This window comes from Eulemur rufifrons, chromosome 2, assembly GCF_041146395.1.
Source record: "Eulemur rufifrons isolate Redbay chromosome 2, OSU_ERuf_1, whole genome shotgun sequence".
NCBI lineage: Eukaryota > Metazoa > Chordata > Mammalia > Primates > Lemuridae > Eulemur > Eulemur rufifrons.
The window spans coordinates 3172364-3192026 of NC_090984.1; the positions used below are offsets into that span (position 1 = coordinate 3172364).

Sequence of the window (19663 nt, forward strand, 5' to 3'; positions counted from 1 at the left end):
CTATTAGAATTCTAGAAGAAAACGTAGGAAAGACTCTTACAGACATTGGCCTAGGCAAAGAATTTATGAAGACTTGTAAGGCAATCACAGCAACAACAAAAATAAATAAATGGGGCCTGATCAAATTAAAAAGCTTCTGCACAGCCAAAGAAACAGTCATGAGAGTAAACAGACAACCTACAAAATGGGAAAAAATTTTCGCATATTACACATCAGATAAAGGACTGATAACAAGAATCTATTTAGAACTCAGGAAAATCAGTAAGAAAAAATTGAACAACCCTATCAAAAAGTGGGCAAAGGACATGAACAGAAGTTTTTCAAAAGATATAAAGATGGCTAACAAACATATGAAAAAGTGTTCAACATCTCTAATCATCAGGGAAATGCAAATCAAAACCACAATGAGATATCACTTAACTCCAGTGAGAATGGCCTTTATCAAAAAGTCCCAAAACAATACATGTTGGCGTGGATGCGGAGAGACAGGTACACTCGTACACTGCTGGTGGGACTGTAAACTAGTGCAACCCCTGTGGAAAGCAATGTGGAGATACCTTAAACAGAGTCAAGTTCGATCCAGCAATCCCATTATTGGGCATCTACCCAGAAGAACAAAAGTCATTCTATAAAAAAGACACCTGCACCCGAATGTTTATAGCAGCACAATTCACAATTGCAAAGATGTGGAAACAACCCAAATGCCCATCAATTCATGAATGGATTAGCAAAATGTGGTATATGTATACCATGGAATATTACTCAGCTATTAGAAATAATGGCGATATGGCATCTCTTTGGTTCTCCTGAAGAGAGTTAGAACCCATTCTATTAAGTGAAGTATCCCAAGAATGGAAAAATAAGCACCACATGTACTCACCAGCAAACTGGTTTCCCTGAGTGCACATTTGGGAATAACACCAATTGGGTATCGGACAGAAGTGGGGGCTGGGGGGAAGGGATGGGTGTATACCTACTTGATGAGTGTGATGTGCACTGCCTGGGGAGTGCACAGGCTTGAAGTTTTGACTGGGGGGGATGGTGGAGGGGGGAGGGGATGAGTGCATACCTACATGATGAGTGTGATGTGCACTGTCTAGGGAATGGACACACTTGAAGCTCAGACTTGGGGGGATGGGGAGGCATGGGCAATATATATAACTTGAACTTTTGTACCCCCATAATGAGCTGAAAAAAAATACAATAAAAAAATAAAAAAAATCAAAATCAAAATAAGAAAATACCTAACTCTATTTAAATAATGAGAAATGTTTTCTTCTGATGAGATACATTTCCTTTCACTCTACAATAAGAGATTTTTTTTAACAGTTTCTTCTCTATCCAACCAAGCCAAAGTAAAATCCAAAATAATAAATTGCAAAAAATTAGAAATTAACTTTGATTTTTCTCTAAGTTTTTAAAACTTTCTAGTTTTTAAAAATGCTACAATGTTCATCGTATTGTTTTCTCTGGTTTAAATATGTGCTCCAAAATTGTGTTGGAAAATTAATACCCAATGCAGTAGTGTTGAAATGTAGGAACTTTAAGAGGTGATCGGGTCATGAGGGCTCTGCCCTCCTGAATTCATTAATATTGTTACCAGAGGAGCAGTTTAGTTATCACACGATGGGGTTCCTGATAAAAGAATGAGTCCTTCTGTCTCCCACTTCCTCCCCTCCTTGCCATCCCCTTCCACCATGGGATTATGCAGCATGAAGACCCTCATCAGATGTGGTCCCTGAGTCTTGGACTTCTTGCCCTCCAGAAGCATGAGACAAATAAATTTCTTGTCTTTATAAATTACCCAGTCTCCAGTTTCCTGTGATAGCAGCACAAAATGGACCAAGACACAGTCCACATTTATAGTACATGCTAAGTAGGAAAACATCTGAAAGGATAATGGAAAATTACTACAAAGTATTCCTAATGCATTGGTCTGGAAGGGTAGGGATTACCGAGGTTTTCTAAATTATTTTTTAAATGTAGTCAAAGTTTATGGTTTAAATTATTGTGATGTTCAATAACAGAATGCAATTAAGATTGTTAATCAGCTGACATTAAGATAGGGACATTACCCTGGGTTACCCAGATGGGCTCAATGTAATTATAAGAATCTGTAAATGTGTAATCAGGAGGCAAGAGACTCGGTCTCACAGGGATATAACATAAGAACAACCACTGCTGGCTTTGCAGGTAGTCGGCAGACAGGAGCCAAGAATTGCAGGTAACTTCAAAAAGCTTGAGACAAAACTCAGAACCAAGAAACCCAAGAAAATGGATTCTCATCTAGACCCCCCAGAAAGGAATTCAATCTTGCTGACCTCTTCCTTCTACTCCTCCTTCTCTTAAGACAAATTTTGGTCTTTGACACTGAAGAATGTAATATGATAAATATATGTTGTTTTAAGGCTCTAGGTTTGTACTAATTTTCCAACTCAGAATATCATCACATTTGATGAGAAGCTTTTTTAAAACATCATCTTGATCTTAATAAAATCTTTTCTCCTTTCGGTCAGAATAAATGAAATTTCATCAAACTGTTGAAGAACTCCATTACATCTCCAAAGAAAAAGTTTTAGGCAATAAGTCAGAATGTGAAAAACCCAGAAAAGATGTAATGGACATAAGATATTTTTTAATTGTTAGACTTGGTGATTCTTTTTCCTTTAACATAAATTTAATTCAGTTCATTTGTGCAAGCACCATAGAGTAATTTTTGTATGCTCAGTGAATTTTTAATCAGAGAAAGTAGAATATTAATAAATGCTTCCAAGCAGTGAGGCCCAGGTGTTGTAGGAGCATAGCTAATGGACGGCTACACAGGCTTGGTTGTGCTTGAGATGGTGCTAGGTGTATAAAAACTACATAACATAAAAAATAATACAGAGAGACTGATTATTTAAAAATTTGTGTGAGCTAGTTAGGGTTACTCAAGGATCATTGGGTTGAATAAAAATGATAGGAGTGGCAATAATTTTGCCTACATAAAATAACAGATCATGTGAGTTCTATTGTGTTTTTCAGAAACAAGATGTGTTTCTTTTTTGCTGTTAAAATGAGAAAACTTTCCACTTATGTTACCATTAGAAAATGTCTTTTTTTCCAAGCAGGCTTCTCAGCAAATACTTTCCTCCTTCTCTGTGCATCTCCACACTCCATCTTGAATGTAGGCCTAAGCCCACTGATGTGACCAGCAGTGACTTGGCCCTTGTCTACATACAGCGGTGTTCCTCATTGAAGTGTTTACAGCATTTTCAGAACTGTCTGACTCATTGAATTTTCAAAATGACTTCAAATGTAAGGCATTTTTCTACCTGATCAGGGTGATGAGAAATTTCTCCATCTGCACCACCTGCCTCCTCAGCTTGCTCCAGGTCATCACCATCTACCCTCGCACCTCCTGGTTTGCCAGGTTCAAAGAGAAATTCACGTGTTACAGCTCCTATTTCTTTTTCTTCCTCTGGTTTGTCGGTGTCTTTCAGTAATAACCTGATCTTCTACACTGTGAGATCTTCCAACTGGGCCCAGACCAATCTAATGATTCTCACTAAATCCTGCTCCCTTGCTCCCAGAAGTTATATGAACAGGAGCCTGTTTTAAATGCTGGCACTAAAAAGAGATATCTCCTTTTTTGTAGGAAATATGCTTCTCTAGTGCATTCATGGTGATTCTCGTGTCCAGGCATCAGAGGCAATTCCAGCACCTTCACAGCAGCAGCCTCCCCCCAGGAGCCTCAGCAAAGAAAAGGGCCACCCAGACCATCCTGCTGCTGGTGAGTTTCTTTGTGGTCATGTGCTGGTGGACGTCATTATTGCATCCACCTTAACTGTGTTATGCGGGTATGACACAGTCATCCCAGGTGTTCAGAATCTTGTGGTCAGTCTCTATGCCACTGTCTGTCCCTTGATAGAAATGTGTTCTGATAAAAGAATAATAAATATTCTGCAAAATATACAATCAAAGCACCATTAATTTTTAACAAAGTAGTGATGGAAAAAATCTTCCATAGATTCTTCTACCAATTATTCAAGTAGTATAGGATTTGCTCTCTGATTTAAATAAAATGTGTAGAACTAACACATACAGACACACATAACCATTTTTTTTATTTTGATGTTGCAAAGGCTATTTGGCTTCTCTAATTCAATGTTCATCAGTGTTTGATATTCCCATACCCTGTCTCTTATTCTTCAATTTTCACTTTTAACTTTACATACAAAACATTACTTGTCTCTTAAAATGCACTCCTAGGAAGTTCCTATTTGTAACTAAATCACTTGGTGTTTTTACCTTTGAAATTATTTTAATTTACCCATTTTTGTTAAAGTTATTTTAGCTAAGCATTCAATTCTAGGTTTAACGATAGAAAAATAAACAACACTGAGAGAAACTATTTTTGGTTTCACACAAGCTATGGAAATTTTGTTCTCATTTTCATAGGTTATCTTTGTTCTCTCAGTCATTTTAAGTGTTTCTCTCTTCTTTGGTGTTATACAGCTTGACTATTATTTTGTTTAAGCCTTTTAAAAAAATTATTCTCATTTTAACACACTGCATTTTTTTTTAACTCAGTGGATTTAAGGATTCATGTATTCATCTCTGATTTTCAATTTTAGAAATTTATACATAACCAATGCCTTGACTATTACCTTGCATTTTTTATATATATCTAGATAAATAAAGAGATGTGGCCCATGTGTTTTTATTATTTTCTTCATATATGTATGTTTGTATTTTCCATGTTTTCTTTTTTTACGGTATTTGACTACGCTGTGTTCAATATTTCTGTTTACTAACCTCATTAGCTCAGTATAATTTAGTATTTCATCCATATGTTGTATATTAAATTAATTTTATTTTCAATAGTTTACTTTCTATTTGGCTCTTTTAAAAACATGGCTTGCCAAGCTTATAATTTCTTGTTTTTTTCCACATTATATATTTTTTCTTTTGGATTGACTTACACATTTAAACATTATTCCTATATCTGAAGTTTGTGTGATATAGAATTTCTTCTGACCCTCATCCTGATAATTTGCTTCGTTATGTGCAACATAAATTATAATTTGGTTCTTATATATGAGAGATTTTTCATTTGGGCTGTCTGCAGTCAGGGTTAAAAGAGTAGATTTTTAAATGTTTATACAACAGAAAATTACAAATATGTGAAGTGATGGATTTGTTATTTAGCTTAATATTTTCCCAATGTAAACGTACACCAAAATATCCCATTGCACCCAATATATACCACTATTTTTTTAATTAAAAATAAAATTTTTTCTAAGTTGATGATTTTTTCCAATGAATCTTTGAGCTGTTCATTTTATATTCTTGTATCTTAAGCCTGTATATATTTAATGGCTTACAATAGTGCCTAACATATTGTGTGTCCTAAATGCTAACCGCACTTATTGTCAAATTATCTCTTATACATATCATTCTTCAAATACAGTATAATTTTGTATTTTTTCTTATTAAAACATTTTTTCTCATCTAAATATTGCTTAAAAAAATAAGAGGCAGCCTTGCTTTTTCTGATTTATAGATTTCAAAGTACAATGGCAGTTTCACTAATTTTTTATATATCTCACTTAATAAATGCGAATTTTGTGTGTGAGTTTTTTATTTCAGAATGTTACTACCGTATAAGTGATTAGGTTATATATATTGCCTTTGCCCTTCCTGAGCCAGAGCTATAAGCATGTCCATCCCCCAGACAGTGTGCACCTCACCCATTAGGCATGAATATACCCATTCCCTCCTCCCTGCTCCAACACCAAATGAATGCTACTTATGTGCACATAAGTTTTGATCAATAAGTACCAATTTGATGGTGAGTGAGTACCTGTGGTGCTTGTTTTTCCATGCTTGTGATACTTCACTTAGGAGAGTGGGTTCCAGCTCCATCCAGGAAAATACAAGAGGTGCTAGTTCACCACCATCTTTTTGTGGCTGAGTAATGCACCATGGTATAAATATCCCATATTTTATTAATGCAGTCATGTATTGATAGGCACTTGGATTGTTTCCATATCTTTGCAATTGTAAATTGTGCTGTTATCAACATTCTGGTCCAGATGTCTTTATTACAGAATGTCTTTTTTTCCTTTTGGTACATGCCCAGGAGTAGGATTGCTGGATCAAATGGTAGTTCTACTTTTAGTTCTTTGAAGTATCTCCATATTACTTTGCCTAGAGGTTGTACTAGTTTGCAGTCCCACGAGAAGTGTGTGAGTGTTCCTATCTCTCTGCATCCAAGCCAACATTTATCGTTTTGGGACTTGATAAAAGCCATTCTCACTGAGATTCAGTGATTAGCTTGTTGTGGTTTTGATTTACATTTCCTTGATGATTAGAAATGTTGAGCATTTTTTCATATGGTTCTTGGCCATTAGTCTATCTTCTTTTGAAAAGTATCTGTTCCTGTTCTTTGCCCACTTTTTAATGGGGTTGTTTGATTTTTTTTTTCTTGCTGGTTTTCCTGAGTTCTATTTTGATTCTAGTTATCAGCCTTTTATTAGATGTATAGCATGCAAATATTTTCTCCCATTCTGTAGGTTGTCTATTTGCTCTAGTGATAGTTTCTTTGGCTTTGGAGAAGCTTTTAAATTTGATCAATCCCATTTATTTATTTTTGTTGATGCTATGATTGCTTTACGGGTATTGTTCATAAATTCTTTGCCTAGACCAATGTCTATAAGAGTTTTTGCAATGTTTTCTTCTAGAATTCCTGTGGTTTAACTCCTTAGGTTTAAGTGTGTTATCCATCATGAATTGATTTTTCTGAGGTGAGAGGTGTGGATCCTGTTTCAGTCTTCTACATGTGGCTATCCAATATTCCCAGCACCACGTACTGAATAAGGTTTCTTTTCCCCATTTTATGTTTTCTCTGCTTTGTCAAAGACCAGAAGGCTATATGAGGATGGTTTTATATCTGGGTTCTCAGTCCTGTTCCATTGGTCTATCTCTCTGTTCTTGAGCTAGTATCATGGTGTTTTCATTACTATAGCCTTGTAGTATAGCTTGAAGTCTGATAAATTGATGCCTCCCAATTTGTTCTTTTTGCTTAAGGTTGCTTTAGCTATGTGGGGTCTTCTATGGGGTCATACAAACTGTAGAATTATTTTTTCTAGATCTGCAAAAAATGATGTTGGTATTTTATTAGTGATCACATTGAATCTGTAGATCACTTTGGGTAGTATAGACATTTAAACAATGTTGATTCTGTTAATCCATGAGCATGGTATGGTTTTCCTCCTGTTTTTATGTCCTTTGCTATTTCCTTCCTTAGCATTTTATAGTTCTTCCTGTAGAGTTTTTTTTACCTAGTTAGTTAAATATATTCCTAGGTGTTTTATTTTCTTTGTTGCTATTGTGAAAGGTACTAAGTACTTTGGTACTAAGGTACTTTGATTTGGTTCTCAGTTTGCCTGTTGGTGTATATGAATGCTACTGATGTGCAGATGTTGATTTTGCAACATGAGATTTTGCGGAACTTAGGTATCAATTCCAGTTGTCTCTTGGCAGAATCTTTGGGGTTTCCTAGACATTAGCTCACATCATCTGTGAAGAGCAATAATTTGACCTCTTCTACCCCCATTTGGATGCCCTTGATTTCCTTCTATTGTCTGAATGCTCTGGTGAGGAATTCCAGCACTCTGTTAAGAGAAACAGTGATAAAGGGCAACCTTGTCTCATTCCAGTTCTAAGGAGGAATGCTTTCAATTTTTCCCCGTTTATTATTATGTTGGCTGTGGATTTGTCATATATGGCTTTTACCATTTTGACATAAGTCCTGTCTATGCCTATTTTGTTAAGTGTTCTTATCTTAAAAGGGTGCTGAATTTTATCAAATATTTTTTCTGTATCTATTGAGAGGATCGTATGGTGTTTTTTACTTCTGTTTATATGTGAATTAGATTTATAGATTTACATATATTAAACCATCCCTGCATCTCTGGAATGAAGCCCACTTGGGCATGATGGATTTTGTTTTTATAGGGAGCCGAATTTGTTTTGATAGGATTTTATCAAGTATTCTTGCATCTATATTCCTAAGGGATATTGATCTGTAGTTTTCATTTTGGTGAGTTCTTTCATGGTTTTGCTATCAGGGTGACGTTGGCTTCATGAAATGTGTTGGGGAAGATTCCTTCCTTCTCAATATTGTGAAATAATTTCTGTAGTATAGGCACCCGTCCTTCTTAGTAGGTCTGGTAGAATTCAGGTGTGAAACCCTCTGGTCCAGGTCATGTTTTTTAGGAAGAGTTTTTCATTGCTGCTTTAATTTCAGTACTTGATATTGGTGTGTTCAGGAATTCTATTTCTTCTTCATTGAGCCGAGGGAGATTGTGTGTTTCTAAGAATATGTCCATTTCCTCCACATTTTGAAGTTTATGTGCATAGAGATTTTTATAGTATTCAGAAATGATATTTTGTATTGCTGTGATATCAGTTGTAATTTCTTTTTTATTTCTGATTGAGTTTATTAGAGTCCTTTCTTTTCTGCTTCTGGTTAATCTAGTGGGAGGTGTGTCAATTTTGTTTGTCTTTTCAAAGAATCAACTTTTTGTTTCATTAATCTTTCATATACTTCTTTTGTTATGGACTTCATTTAGTTCTGTTCTAGTCTTGTTTATTGCTTTTCTTCTGCTGGGTTTGGGATTGGTTTGCACTTCTTTACGCAGCTCTTTGAGTCGATTCATTAGATTGTGGGTTTGTGATCTTTCAATCTTTTGGATGTAGGTTATTTAAGGCTATGAAGTCCTCTCAGGACTGCTTTCGCTGTGTCCCAGAGATTTTGATAATTTGTGTCCTCCTCATCATTTAGTTGAAAGAATCTTTTGATTTCTGTCTTAGTCTCCTCCTGGATCCAATAATCATTCAGGAGTATATTGTTTAGTTTCCATAACTTTCTGTAGAGATGAGTGTTTCTGTTGGAGGTGATTTCTAATTTTATTCCACTGTTGTCTTAGAAGATCAATACTATAATTTCTATTTTTTTAATAATTTGAGACATGTTTTGTGGTGTAGGATGTGCTCAATCTTAGAGAGTGTCCCATGAGGTGATGAGAAGAATGTATACTCAGTGGTTTTCATGTAGAAAGTTCTGTAAATATTTGTTAGTCCCATTTGTTCTAGAGTTCTGTTTAAGTACAATGTTTCTTTGTTTATTTTCTGTTTGGAAGATCTCTCCTATTCCATCATTTGGGTATTAAAGTTTCCAGATATTACAGTGCTTTTCTTTATTATTTTGTTTAGATCAAGTAGGTTTTGCTTTATGAATCTGGGCACACCTTTGTTGGGTACATAAATATTTAACACTGTTATGTCTTCATGTTGAATTGTTCCCTTTACCATTATATAATGACCATCTTTGTCTTTCATTTCTTTTGTTGATTTGAAGACTACATTATCTAATATGGAAACTGCTATACCAGCTTTCTTTTGGTTTCCATTTGCATGGAATATTCTTTTGCATTCCATCACCTTGAGCCTGAATGAGTCCTTGTGGGTAGATGTGTTTCCTGAAGACAGCAGATATTTGGCTTCTATACATTTATCGATTCAGCCAGTCTATATCTCTTCAGTGGGCATTTCAAGCCATTCACATCTATTGAAATAATTGATAAGTGGGGTGGATTTCTGTTCATCCTGTTGAATAGAACTTTGTTTCTTTTTTTTATGCCTTCAGCCACTGTGGTGTCTGACCTTTGACCTTTAGCTTTTAGATGATTTTGCACTGGTGTCTATTGTTCTGATCCATGTGTAACACAGTTTTGAATAGTTCTTGCAGGGCTACTGTTGTTTTGACAAATTCCTTCATCTGTTTGCTTGTATGAGAAAGTATTTATTTCCCCCTCATATATGTAACTTAGTTTTGCAGCATACAAAATTTGAGGCTGGGCATTATTGTTTGAGAAGACTGAGAATGGGGCCACAGTCCCTTCTAACTTGTAAGGTCTCAGTTGAGAAATCTGCAGTTACACTGATGGGCTTTGCTTTGTAAGTCACTTGCTGCTCTCACCTTATGGCTCATAGGAGGGCTTCTTTCATGTTTATTTTGTCCAGTCTGATGACTATGTGTTGTGATGTTTTTCTCTTTGTGATGAATCTCCCAGGAGTCCTTTGAGTTTTTTGTACCTGACTATCTAAATTTCTGGCAAGAGTAAGGTAATTTCCTTCAATTATTCCCTCGAATAGATTATCCAACCCATGTGTATTTTCTTCTTCACCCTCACGAATAGATATGATTCTTATGTTAGGCCTCTTTAGATACTCGTGTATTTCTTATAGGCTTTGCTCTTTTGTGTTATTTCTCTGTTCTCTTTGTGTGACTGACTTGTGGAATTGAAAGATGTTGTCTGCAAGCTGTGCTATTCTTTCTTATGCTTGATCTAACTGTTTCTTAAGGTTTTTCACTGTTTTGTAATTCATTAAATGAGTTTTTCATTTCCAAAAGTTGTTTGATTTTTAGTATTTCAATTTCTTTAGTGAATTTTTAATTCATTTCCTCCATTTTGTGTGTGTGTGTGTGTGTGTGTGTGTGTGGTTTCTTTGTGTTGGGTTCCCACTTTCTCATGCATTTCCTTGAGCTACTTACAATCCATGTCCAAAGTTCTTCATCTGTAATTTCAATGTTCTGATTTTGGTTTGGTATTCATTGCTAGAGAACTGATGTTACCATTTCATTCTTCATACTTCCAGAGTTCTTTTGCTGATTCCTTCTCATCTGGAGCAGCTGTGCCTTCTTACCTTTGTATTTTCTTTTGTATAGATAATGACATGCGCTGTTTAATATCTGAGCCAGTAGGTGGTGCTTCTGGCAAAGAATTGACCACAACCTGTATGATGAGTCAGTAAATGTAATAAAAGGGCATGCAAATTGACCTCCCTGTCAGTAGGTGATCCTTGCTGGGAGGAACAAGCTTCAGTTTTGTTTTTGGGTCCTGCAACCAGCTTTAGTTTCTCAGGAGAAGCATTCTAATGCCCTAGGTGGTGGATGGGACCCTGGAACTTACAGGTGTGTTCTTATTCTACACCTCATAAACCTGAGTTTTAAGTAATAAAATCATATTCATATTCATTATTCTAACAATGGAGAGAATTTTGAGCCATTTACTGCTTGGGCTAAAGATTCATTCTTTATTTTGATTCCAGATAATTCCATGTCAAGTGCCTAAAATTTTCATTTTTAGGAAATACAACAAAATAGAAATAAATGTATTGATAGCCATAAATTATGACAGTAAACTAAAGAAATTGATACGAATAGACATATACAATGAAACAGAATATATAAACAGTCATATAATAATAAAAAGAAAATACTTAAAAATATTTCCATATAGAAAAGTTCAGTATCAAATTGCTTAAATTGTAAAATCCATCAATATTTAATGAACTAATATTAATTCTTTATAAAAACGTTCAGCAGTAGATGTAACAGTTCCCAATTCCTTGATAAGCCAGTATACCATGATGTGAAGACCAGACAAAAGTATCACAAGTAAAGAAGAATATGGGCCAATATTCCATAAATATACAGACACAGATATCCTCCTAAATACTAGTAAATTGAACTCAGCAACATATAATGATCATATAGTATGACTAAGTAGGATTTTTTCACAAATGCAATGTTAGATTATTATTCAAAATTCAACCAATGTATTGCAAAATATTATTTGAATAAAAAAGTAATAATTTAAATAGGCAGAGAAAACTTTGACAAGTCCAACACCTATTTATGATAAAATTCCCAGCAAATTACTAGAAGAGAATTTCTGGGACTTGCTAAAATGCATCTACGAAAACCTACAGCTAATATCATTCTTAATAATTAGAGACTGGGTGCTTTACCCATAACTTTGGGAACAAGAACTTCCTCCTTTAGTTGTCTTTTCAACATTGTACTGGAAGTATTAGCCAGAAAATTGTATTTGAAACATAAATAAAATTCTTTAGGAAAGAAAAAACAGAACAGCCTTTTATCACATATTTCATAACACTGTATAAAAATGTGTAAGGGATTTAATTTAAAAAACTCATTAAGGTAAGAAACAAGTTCATTGTCACAAGCTATAAGATCAGCAAACAAAATTTAATGTACTTTTATATGAAAGAAATCAACAAATGGAAATTAAATTAAGAAAATCATTTTATTAATAATAGCATCAAAAAGAAGCATTTAGAAATAAATTTTTAAAAAGAAGTGCAAGTACTTTATATGAAAAAGTTATTAAAAATGCTGAAAGAAATCAAAGAACTGAAGGTATTGAGATATATTCAATGTCCAAGGGTAACAATAATTAATAGTAACATCAAAATACCCAAATAATTGATCTATGAATTCAATGCAAATTTCCAAATAACTTTCCTTTAATTGAAATTGAGAAGCTCCCCCTAAAATTCATATGAAAATAAAATCATATACACACAAGAATTTTCAAAAACTTCTGGTATGAATTGCTTCAATGTTACAGTAGTGAAATGTATAGTACTAGCATAAGGATAGATTTTTGTAGATTAAAAAAATAGAATTGAAGGTCCATTGGTAAACACATTAATTTGTGGTAAAATTCATTTTGACAAAGATGCCAAATAATTATGAGAAAAAATTCTGCTCAACAAATGATAATGGAAAAATTAAATATCCACATGCAACAAAATGAAGTTGGACCCCTAATCCAAATTACACACATACAGAAATACTCAAAATGGATTACATACCTAAATGTAAGACATGAAACTGCAAAATTTTGGGAAAAATATTAGAGCACCTTTTTGTGATCTTTAGTTTGGGAAAGATTTTTTTAGATGTTACACCAAAAGCACAATCAAGAAAAGAAAAAACATAATCAATTATACCTTAAGAAATTAAAAATATTATTTGAACATAATAATAAATATTAAAGGAAAAATTCCTTATTGAGAAAATATTTTAAATTATATATCAGTTTAAGATCTAGTATGTAAAAATTTTTTCCCATTCTGTAGGGTACACGTGTACCCGAATGTTTATAGCAGCACAACTCACAATAGCAAACATGTGGAAACAACCCAAATGCCCATCAATACATGATTGGATTAGTAAACTGTGGTATATGTATACCATGGAATATTACTCAGCTATAAGGAATGATGAAGATACGACATCTCTATGGTTCTCCTGGAGAGAGTTGGAACCCATTATATTAAGTGAAGTATCCCAAGAATGGAAAAACAAGCATCACATGTACTCACCAGAAAATTGGTTTCCCTGATCATCACCTAAATACAAATCTGGGATCGACACCAATTGGATATCAGACTGAGGTGGGGGATGGGGGAGGGGATGGGGGTATGCCTACACAATGAGTGCATTGCGCACCATGTGGGGAGTGGTAACACTTGAAGATGCTGACTCGGGAAGCGGGGGTGGCAAAGGGAGGGATATATACCTACATGATGGGTGCAATGCGCACGACCTGGGGAACAGACACGCCTGGAGCTCTGACTTGGGGGGAAAGGCGGTACAGGAGCAACGTATGTAACCTGCAATTCTGTATCCCCCATAACAAGATGAAATTAAAAAAAAAAAAAAGATCTAGTAGAGAGAATCTCTTACAAGTTAGTAATAAAAAAGTTTACCAATTAAAAATGGACAAAGTATTTAAATAGACATTTTTCCTAAGATGTAAAAATTTTCATGTAAAATATGCTAAACATATTATTCATTAGGGAAATGAAAATCAAACCACAATAATAAAATAATCAACACCCACTAGAATGGTTATACGCAATACAGGAGGTTCAGAGCATCTCATAAGAATGTGTTTCGTAAAGGGTGAGTGTGCCTTAATAAATTCTATTGAACTTCTATTGCCCTTGGCACAGTGTGATGTACATGATTTAACATAATAAATGCTCCCTGGGTAAATGCGTGAATATCTGGAATGCCCAGATTTCAGTCTCTCAGAGTTAGGCTCTTTTTTCACCAGCCCAGCCAGAATTCTGCCTGGGCAGAGTTAAAATGCTTGTGGTTGTCACCTAAGCTGGCAGAGGGTTTCCAATATATATGAGATAAGTGTCTTCTTAGAGAATTTCTCCTCGACAGAGATCCCTGTTCAGAATGCTAATAAATGCTTCCTGTGCCAACTTGCACCTCCTGATATTATCAATGATCTCCATTATGAGGTGGTCAGAAGAAGAAAAGGGGCTTTGAGACTCCCTCATTTATTCACCCTGCACCAGGTGCACTGGTCGGCCCACCATATGGTACTGAAAATGACCAAGTGGTCCCTGATCCCCTTCCAGGAGCCCAGAGTCTGAGGACAGCTGGATTAAAGCAAGGACATGTGAAAGAAAAAAGCAAGTGCTGTATTGAAAATCACGTAGGATGTTGGGAAGGAGGGCTGGGGAGTAACTGCATGCAGGGACCCAAATGCCTCACTAAGGTGACACTTATGCTGTAACCAGAATGACAACAGGTAGCCAGCCCTGCACAAGTCTGGGAACAGTGTGTCAAGGAGAAGCCACCCCTGGTACAGAGACTTACAGGTAGAAGTAACCGTGGGAGAGGAGATTGGAAAGGGGCCAGTGGGGCTGGAAGGGGCCTGGGGAAGAGAGGAGCAGAGGGAGGGAGGATCCTGGGGCATGAGACATGAGGGGAGTGACCTGCTTCTCTCTGACAACACTGCCCCAAGACATAGTACTTTTAAACAACTACTTAATATCTCATAATTTGTGTGGACAAGAATCTGGGCACAGTATAGGGGGGAGCCTCTGCCTCAACGTCTCTCATGAGGCTGGGCTGTGGTCTCAGCTGGAGCTGGATTGGGGGAGGATCAGTTTCCAAGCTCACTCATGTGGGTACTGGCAGGATTCAGAGTAGACACAGATCCTGGGCTCGCCCCTGTCTGCTGGCCTGGACACTTCCTCAGTTCCCTGCCATGTGGGGCTTACCACAGGGCAGCTCATAGCCTCAGAGCTTGCCTCCTCAGTTTGAGGAATACAATAGAGAAAGAGAAAGACACGGACAGAGAGATATTGAGGAAGGGAACAAAGGACAGAGTGAGTAGGAGGTAAATGAAAACTTTTTGTTAATAAAATCTTAGAAGTTGTAATAGACTAACTGTCTCCCATAACTTGTATGTTGAAATTTTAGTCCCCAACATAATGTACCCTGCCTCCCAAGGGTGTTAATATCTTTTTGATTTTTTGCGAATCTGGTGTCTGTGTGGCAAACGAAATGATTGTTCCTTTCATTTCCAGGTTTCCAAATGATACTTGTGAGTCACCTCTGGGTTGTTTAATATCTAACTTGAGTTTTGTCTTCCTTGAGTCATCTGTGCAGATCCTTGGCCCTGTGATGGGCTTTTTCTCATGCTGGAGTCTCCTGCCATTTTCCCCATTGCCAGCTTAGGATTATTGTAGCTGTTTCTTAAGGATCCCTTTACTGCAAAATAAAGGGAAGCGATCATGTTGCTTTAAGTCAAAATGTTTCTTCTAGAGTGTCTTTTGCTGTGCATTGTACCTAAAATGTGAAGAAAATGAGGCTTCCCCAGGCCCTTCCCCTCCATGTCAAAAGCAGATAGAGCCTCTGGTAGCACAGAAGGAATTTCATGCAGCCCTCACTGCACAAGATTCTCTATTCTGATCTGTGGGCTGGTGAGCAGCTGGCTGCAAATGGGGAGTCACTCACACTGGACACCATAAGGAGGTCATGTCCACAGAATGTGAGATGTGATGCCCTCCTAAAGCCTATGCTTTTCCACCCCTGTAATAAAAAATTTTTTGAGGACTCAGTGGAATGATGGTTTTCATACATACAGGCTATTAATACAGGTGGGTGCTATTGCTCTACAGCTGAAAGAACATCATGGAAATTCCATGAAGGTATTTTATTGGTGCAGGTCCCTGGGCTCACTATGCAATAGAAATTAGCCAGAGGCTGGAAGAGAGTCACAAGCAAGGCTTTATTGGGGCTTATGTTCAACATAAGTGAGGCAACACACAGGAAATGTTCTCTTGCTAAGTCCCCAAGGGAAGTTCAGGGAGAGTTTTAAAGAGGCTTATGTGGGAAAAGGATGGTGTGTGAGGAGGTAAAAGTGAAGATTTTCTTGTGTCTCTGTAGCTCTATTACATGCTTCTTCTTCCATTTTATGTCCCATTAACATGTTAAATCTCCAACCCTGGGTGTGATTTTTAGCATTCAAGTAGGAATAAAATGAGTTACAATCAAGGCAAGTTCAGTGTGGGGGTCCTGTTTGGCTTGAGGAGGTTAGATCTGGATATATCTGGTTTCTTTGCAGAGAGGTTCTTCATCTAATGTCAGCATCTTGTTTCAGTAGTCTTGAAAAAAACATTACCCAAGACACAGATTATTGGGCCTCTCTCCATACATGGGTATGGGCTGAGTTCTAGTGGCCACCCCTGTCATGTCAAGTAAGATGCGAACAGTTATTAAAAGATGTGCCACATTGTTTACATTTGTAGGATTTCTCTCAGTATGAATTCTCTCATGTATAGTAAGGTAAGAGCACTGGTAAAGGCTTTGCCACATCATTCACATTTGTACGATTTCTCTCCAGTATGAATTGTCTTATGTTTGGTCAGGGTTGAATGCTGGATAAAAATTGTGCCACATTCTTCACAGTTGTAGGGTTTGTCTCTGGTATGAATTCTCTTATGTCTGGTCAGGTTTGAAAGCTGGATAAAATCTTTGCCACATTCTTCACATTTGTAGGGTTTCTCTCCAGTATGAATTCTCTTATGTTTGGTAAGCATTGAACACCAGTTAAAGGTTTTGCCACATTCTTCACATTTGTAGGGATTCTCTCTGGTATGAATTCTCTTATGTGTGGTCAGGTTTGAAAGCTGGATAAAAGCTTTGCCACATTCTTCACATTTGTAGGGTTTTTCTCTGGTATGAATTATCCTATGTCTGGTCAGCTTTGAACGCTTGATAAAATCTTTGCCACATTTTTCACATTTGTAAGGTTTCTCTCCAGTATGAATTATTTTATGTGTGGTGAGGGTTGAACACCAGTTAAAAGCTTTGCCACATTCTTCACATTTGTAGGGTTTCTCTCCAGTATGAATTGTCCTATGTCTGGTCAGCTTTGAACGCTTGATAAAATCTTTGCCACATTTTTCACATTTGTAAGGTTTCTCTCCAGTATGAATTATTTTATGTGAGGTCAGAGTTGAACACCAGGTAAAAGCTTTGCCACATTCTTCACATTTGTAGGGTTTCTCTCCGGTATGAATTCTCTTATGTGTGGTCAGGTATGAACGCTGGTTAAAAGCTTTGCCACATTCTGCACATTTGTAGGGTTTCTCTCCAGTATGAATTCTCTTATGTTTGGTAAGTACTGAACACCAGTTAAAGGCTTTGCCACATTCTTCACATTTGTAGGGTTTCTCTCCGGTATGAATTCTCTTATGTGTGGTCATGTGTGAACGCTGGCTAAAAGCTTTGCCACATTCTTCACATTTGTAGGGTTTCTCTCCAGTGTGAATTCTCTTATGTTTGGTAAGTGCTGAATACCAGTGAAAGGCTTTGCCACATTCTTCACATTTGTAGGGGTTCCCTTCAGCACAACTTGACTTATGATTAGAACGGCTTGAGCAAGATTTGAAGACTTTGCCACATTCTATATATTTGTAATGTTTCTCTCTAGTATGAATTCTTTTATATTCAGTAAAGTGTGAACATTTGTTAATGGCTTTTCCACATTCTTTACATTTGAAAGTCTTCTCTACAGTATGTCTTATCTTATGTCTATTTCGTTCTGATAATTTTCTGAAGACTTTCAAACATTTATTACATTTGACGACTTTGCAATGGCTAGCTATTGAAAATTGGTTACATCCATTATGACATTCTTCCTGCACCTGGCACGCACCCACAATTTCCCAGTCTTTCCTTAAGCTTAAATTATGAAGTCCAGAGCCTTCATAATTTCTCAGTAGCACTTTTTGGAATGAATCTTTCAGATTTTTCCCAGGCAAATGGTCTTGGGTGTAATGAGAAGACAGAGCTGAAAGAAATAAAAATAACAAACTATCCCACTTGTTTTTTTTCAGCCTTAGATGAACATCTATTATAAATCTAACATATAAAATTATAGCAAGCACATTATCAAAATAGCATAGTAAAGTACCACAGGCCCTAATACAGTTACAGCTACATAACATTAATAAAAAATATACTGACCAAATTGCTTCTGTGTTAATTTTAAAACCAATTAAAAGTTTGCAGCATCCTAGGAGAACACAATGCCAAAAGCCACACAGAAGAGGAAGAAAAGTTTGTTACATTTACCTACCATTGCCCTTCCTAATATTAATATAGCATGGTTTATATGGGTTTAAAAAATCAACTCGTGGATTCTCCCCAAAAAGAAAAAGAGAATTGTGGCACATATATATATTTGGACTTTTAGGGGCCTTTCCAGAGACTGGTTAGTGTTTCCCATAACACAGAATGCTGAACATAATTGTGTTGTGCTTTGGAAGGTAGACTGGGTTTGCTGAAAACAAAGGTAAATGACTGTTACGGCAGCAGAGAGACTTCAGTACAAGGTGCATACAATAGGTGTAGCAAATTACAGGGCCTTAAAAAAAACATGGAATAATCACTTTACCTGGAAAATAAACATACAATTCCACAGAATAAACATCATGAGAATAGATTTGGGAGGCTCCAAGAATCTGTAGCCCAAGTAATTCATATGAGAATCTCCCAGGACAAAGCCATTTCTTAAAGAATATGAGAGATGAATTTTTATTTAACCCCCAAATATCAACCAAAGATCATAATATACACAAAGTATCAGGATATCCTAGCCCAATAAGACAAACAAAATAAATAATCAGAAATTAGCTATAAAGAAATAATGATATATATATTACCTGAGAAAATTAAAAAGCCCCATATGAATAGTGCGCAATGAGTGAAATGAAATCACAGACAACTAAATGAATAGAGGAAAATTAGAGCAGCAACCAAAAGTATAAAAGAAAACAAACTGTGAAGCTCAAGAACACAAATAGAAATGACTGAGCAATTCTAAAATGTGAGAAAAAGAACTAAGAAATCAAGAAGCTCAACACACTTTAACTAGAATAAACAAAAAGACCCATAACAAGACATTATGAGCAAAGCTTTGAAAGTCACAGAAAAGAAAATCTGAAAAGCTGCAAGACAAGAGTGATGTGTCATCTATGAGCTTGCTTCTATGAGAGAACCAGTGCATTTATCTTCAGAAACTTTGCCCTGCAGAAAAAATTGGGTTACATAGTCACAGTGCCTAAAGAACAAAAACTGCACAGCAGAAATACTGTATCTAGCAAAACTATCCTACTAAAAGAAGAAAATATAAAGATTTATCAACATAACCAGATCCTGAAAGAGTCTGTCAGCACTAGGTCTGCCCTACAAGAAGTGCCAAAGGAAGCCCCTTTCACTGAAAATAAAATGATGCTAGAAAACAACACAAAATTATATAACAATAATTAACTGAAGAGGGGATAGGGCAAGAGGGCCTACTAGAGACCTCACTTGCTGGAGCACCCCAGAGGGAAGAAAGTGTTTTAGATAAAGAAAAGGGAGGAATGGGCACAGCTCATGTGTAGTTTGGAGGAGGTGCCAGAGCCCGCTGCCTACTTCACAGGG

At 36.3% G+C, this 19663-nt stretch overlaps 1 protein-coding gene across 1 annotated transcript in view; it reads right to left on the reverse strand.

The window, feature by feature from the left end:
- Nucleotides 1-16541: 16541 nt before the first annotated feature.
- Nucleotides 16542-19663, reverse strand: part of LOC138380933 (zinc finger protein 737-like) — a 50654-nt gene continuing 47532 nt past the window's right edge. The window contains exon 5 of the mRNA XM_069465359.1: nt 16542-18026. Coding sequence (XP_069321460.1) covers nt 16546-18026 — 1481 coding nt within the window. The 3' untranslated portion in view covers nt 16542-16545. The remainder of the gene's footprint in view (nt 18027-19663) is intronic.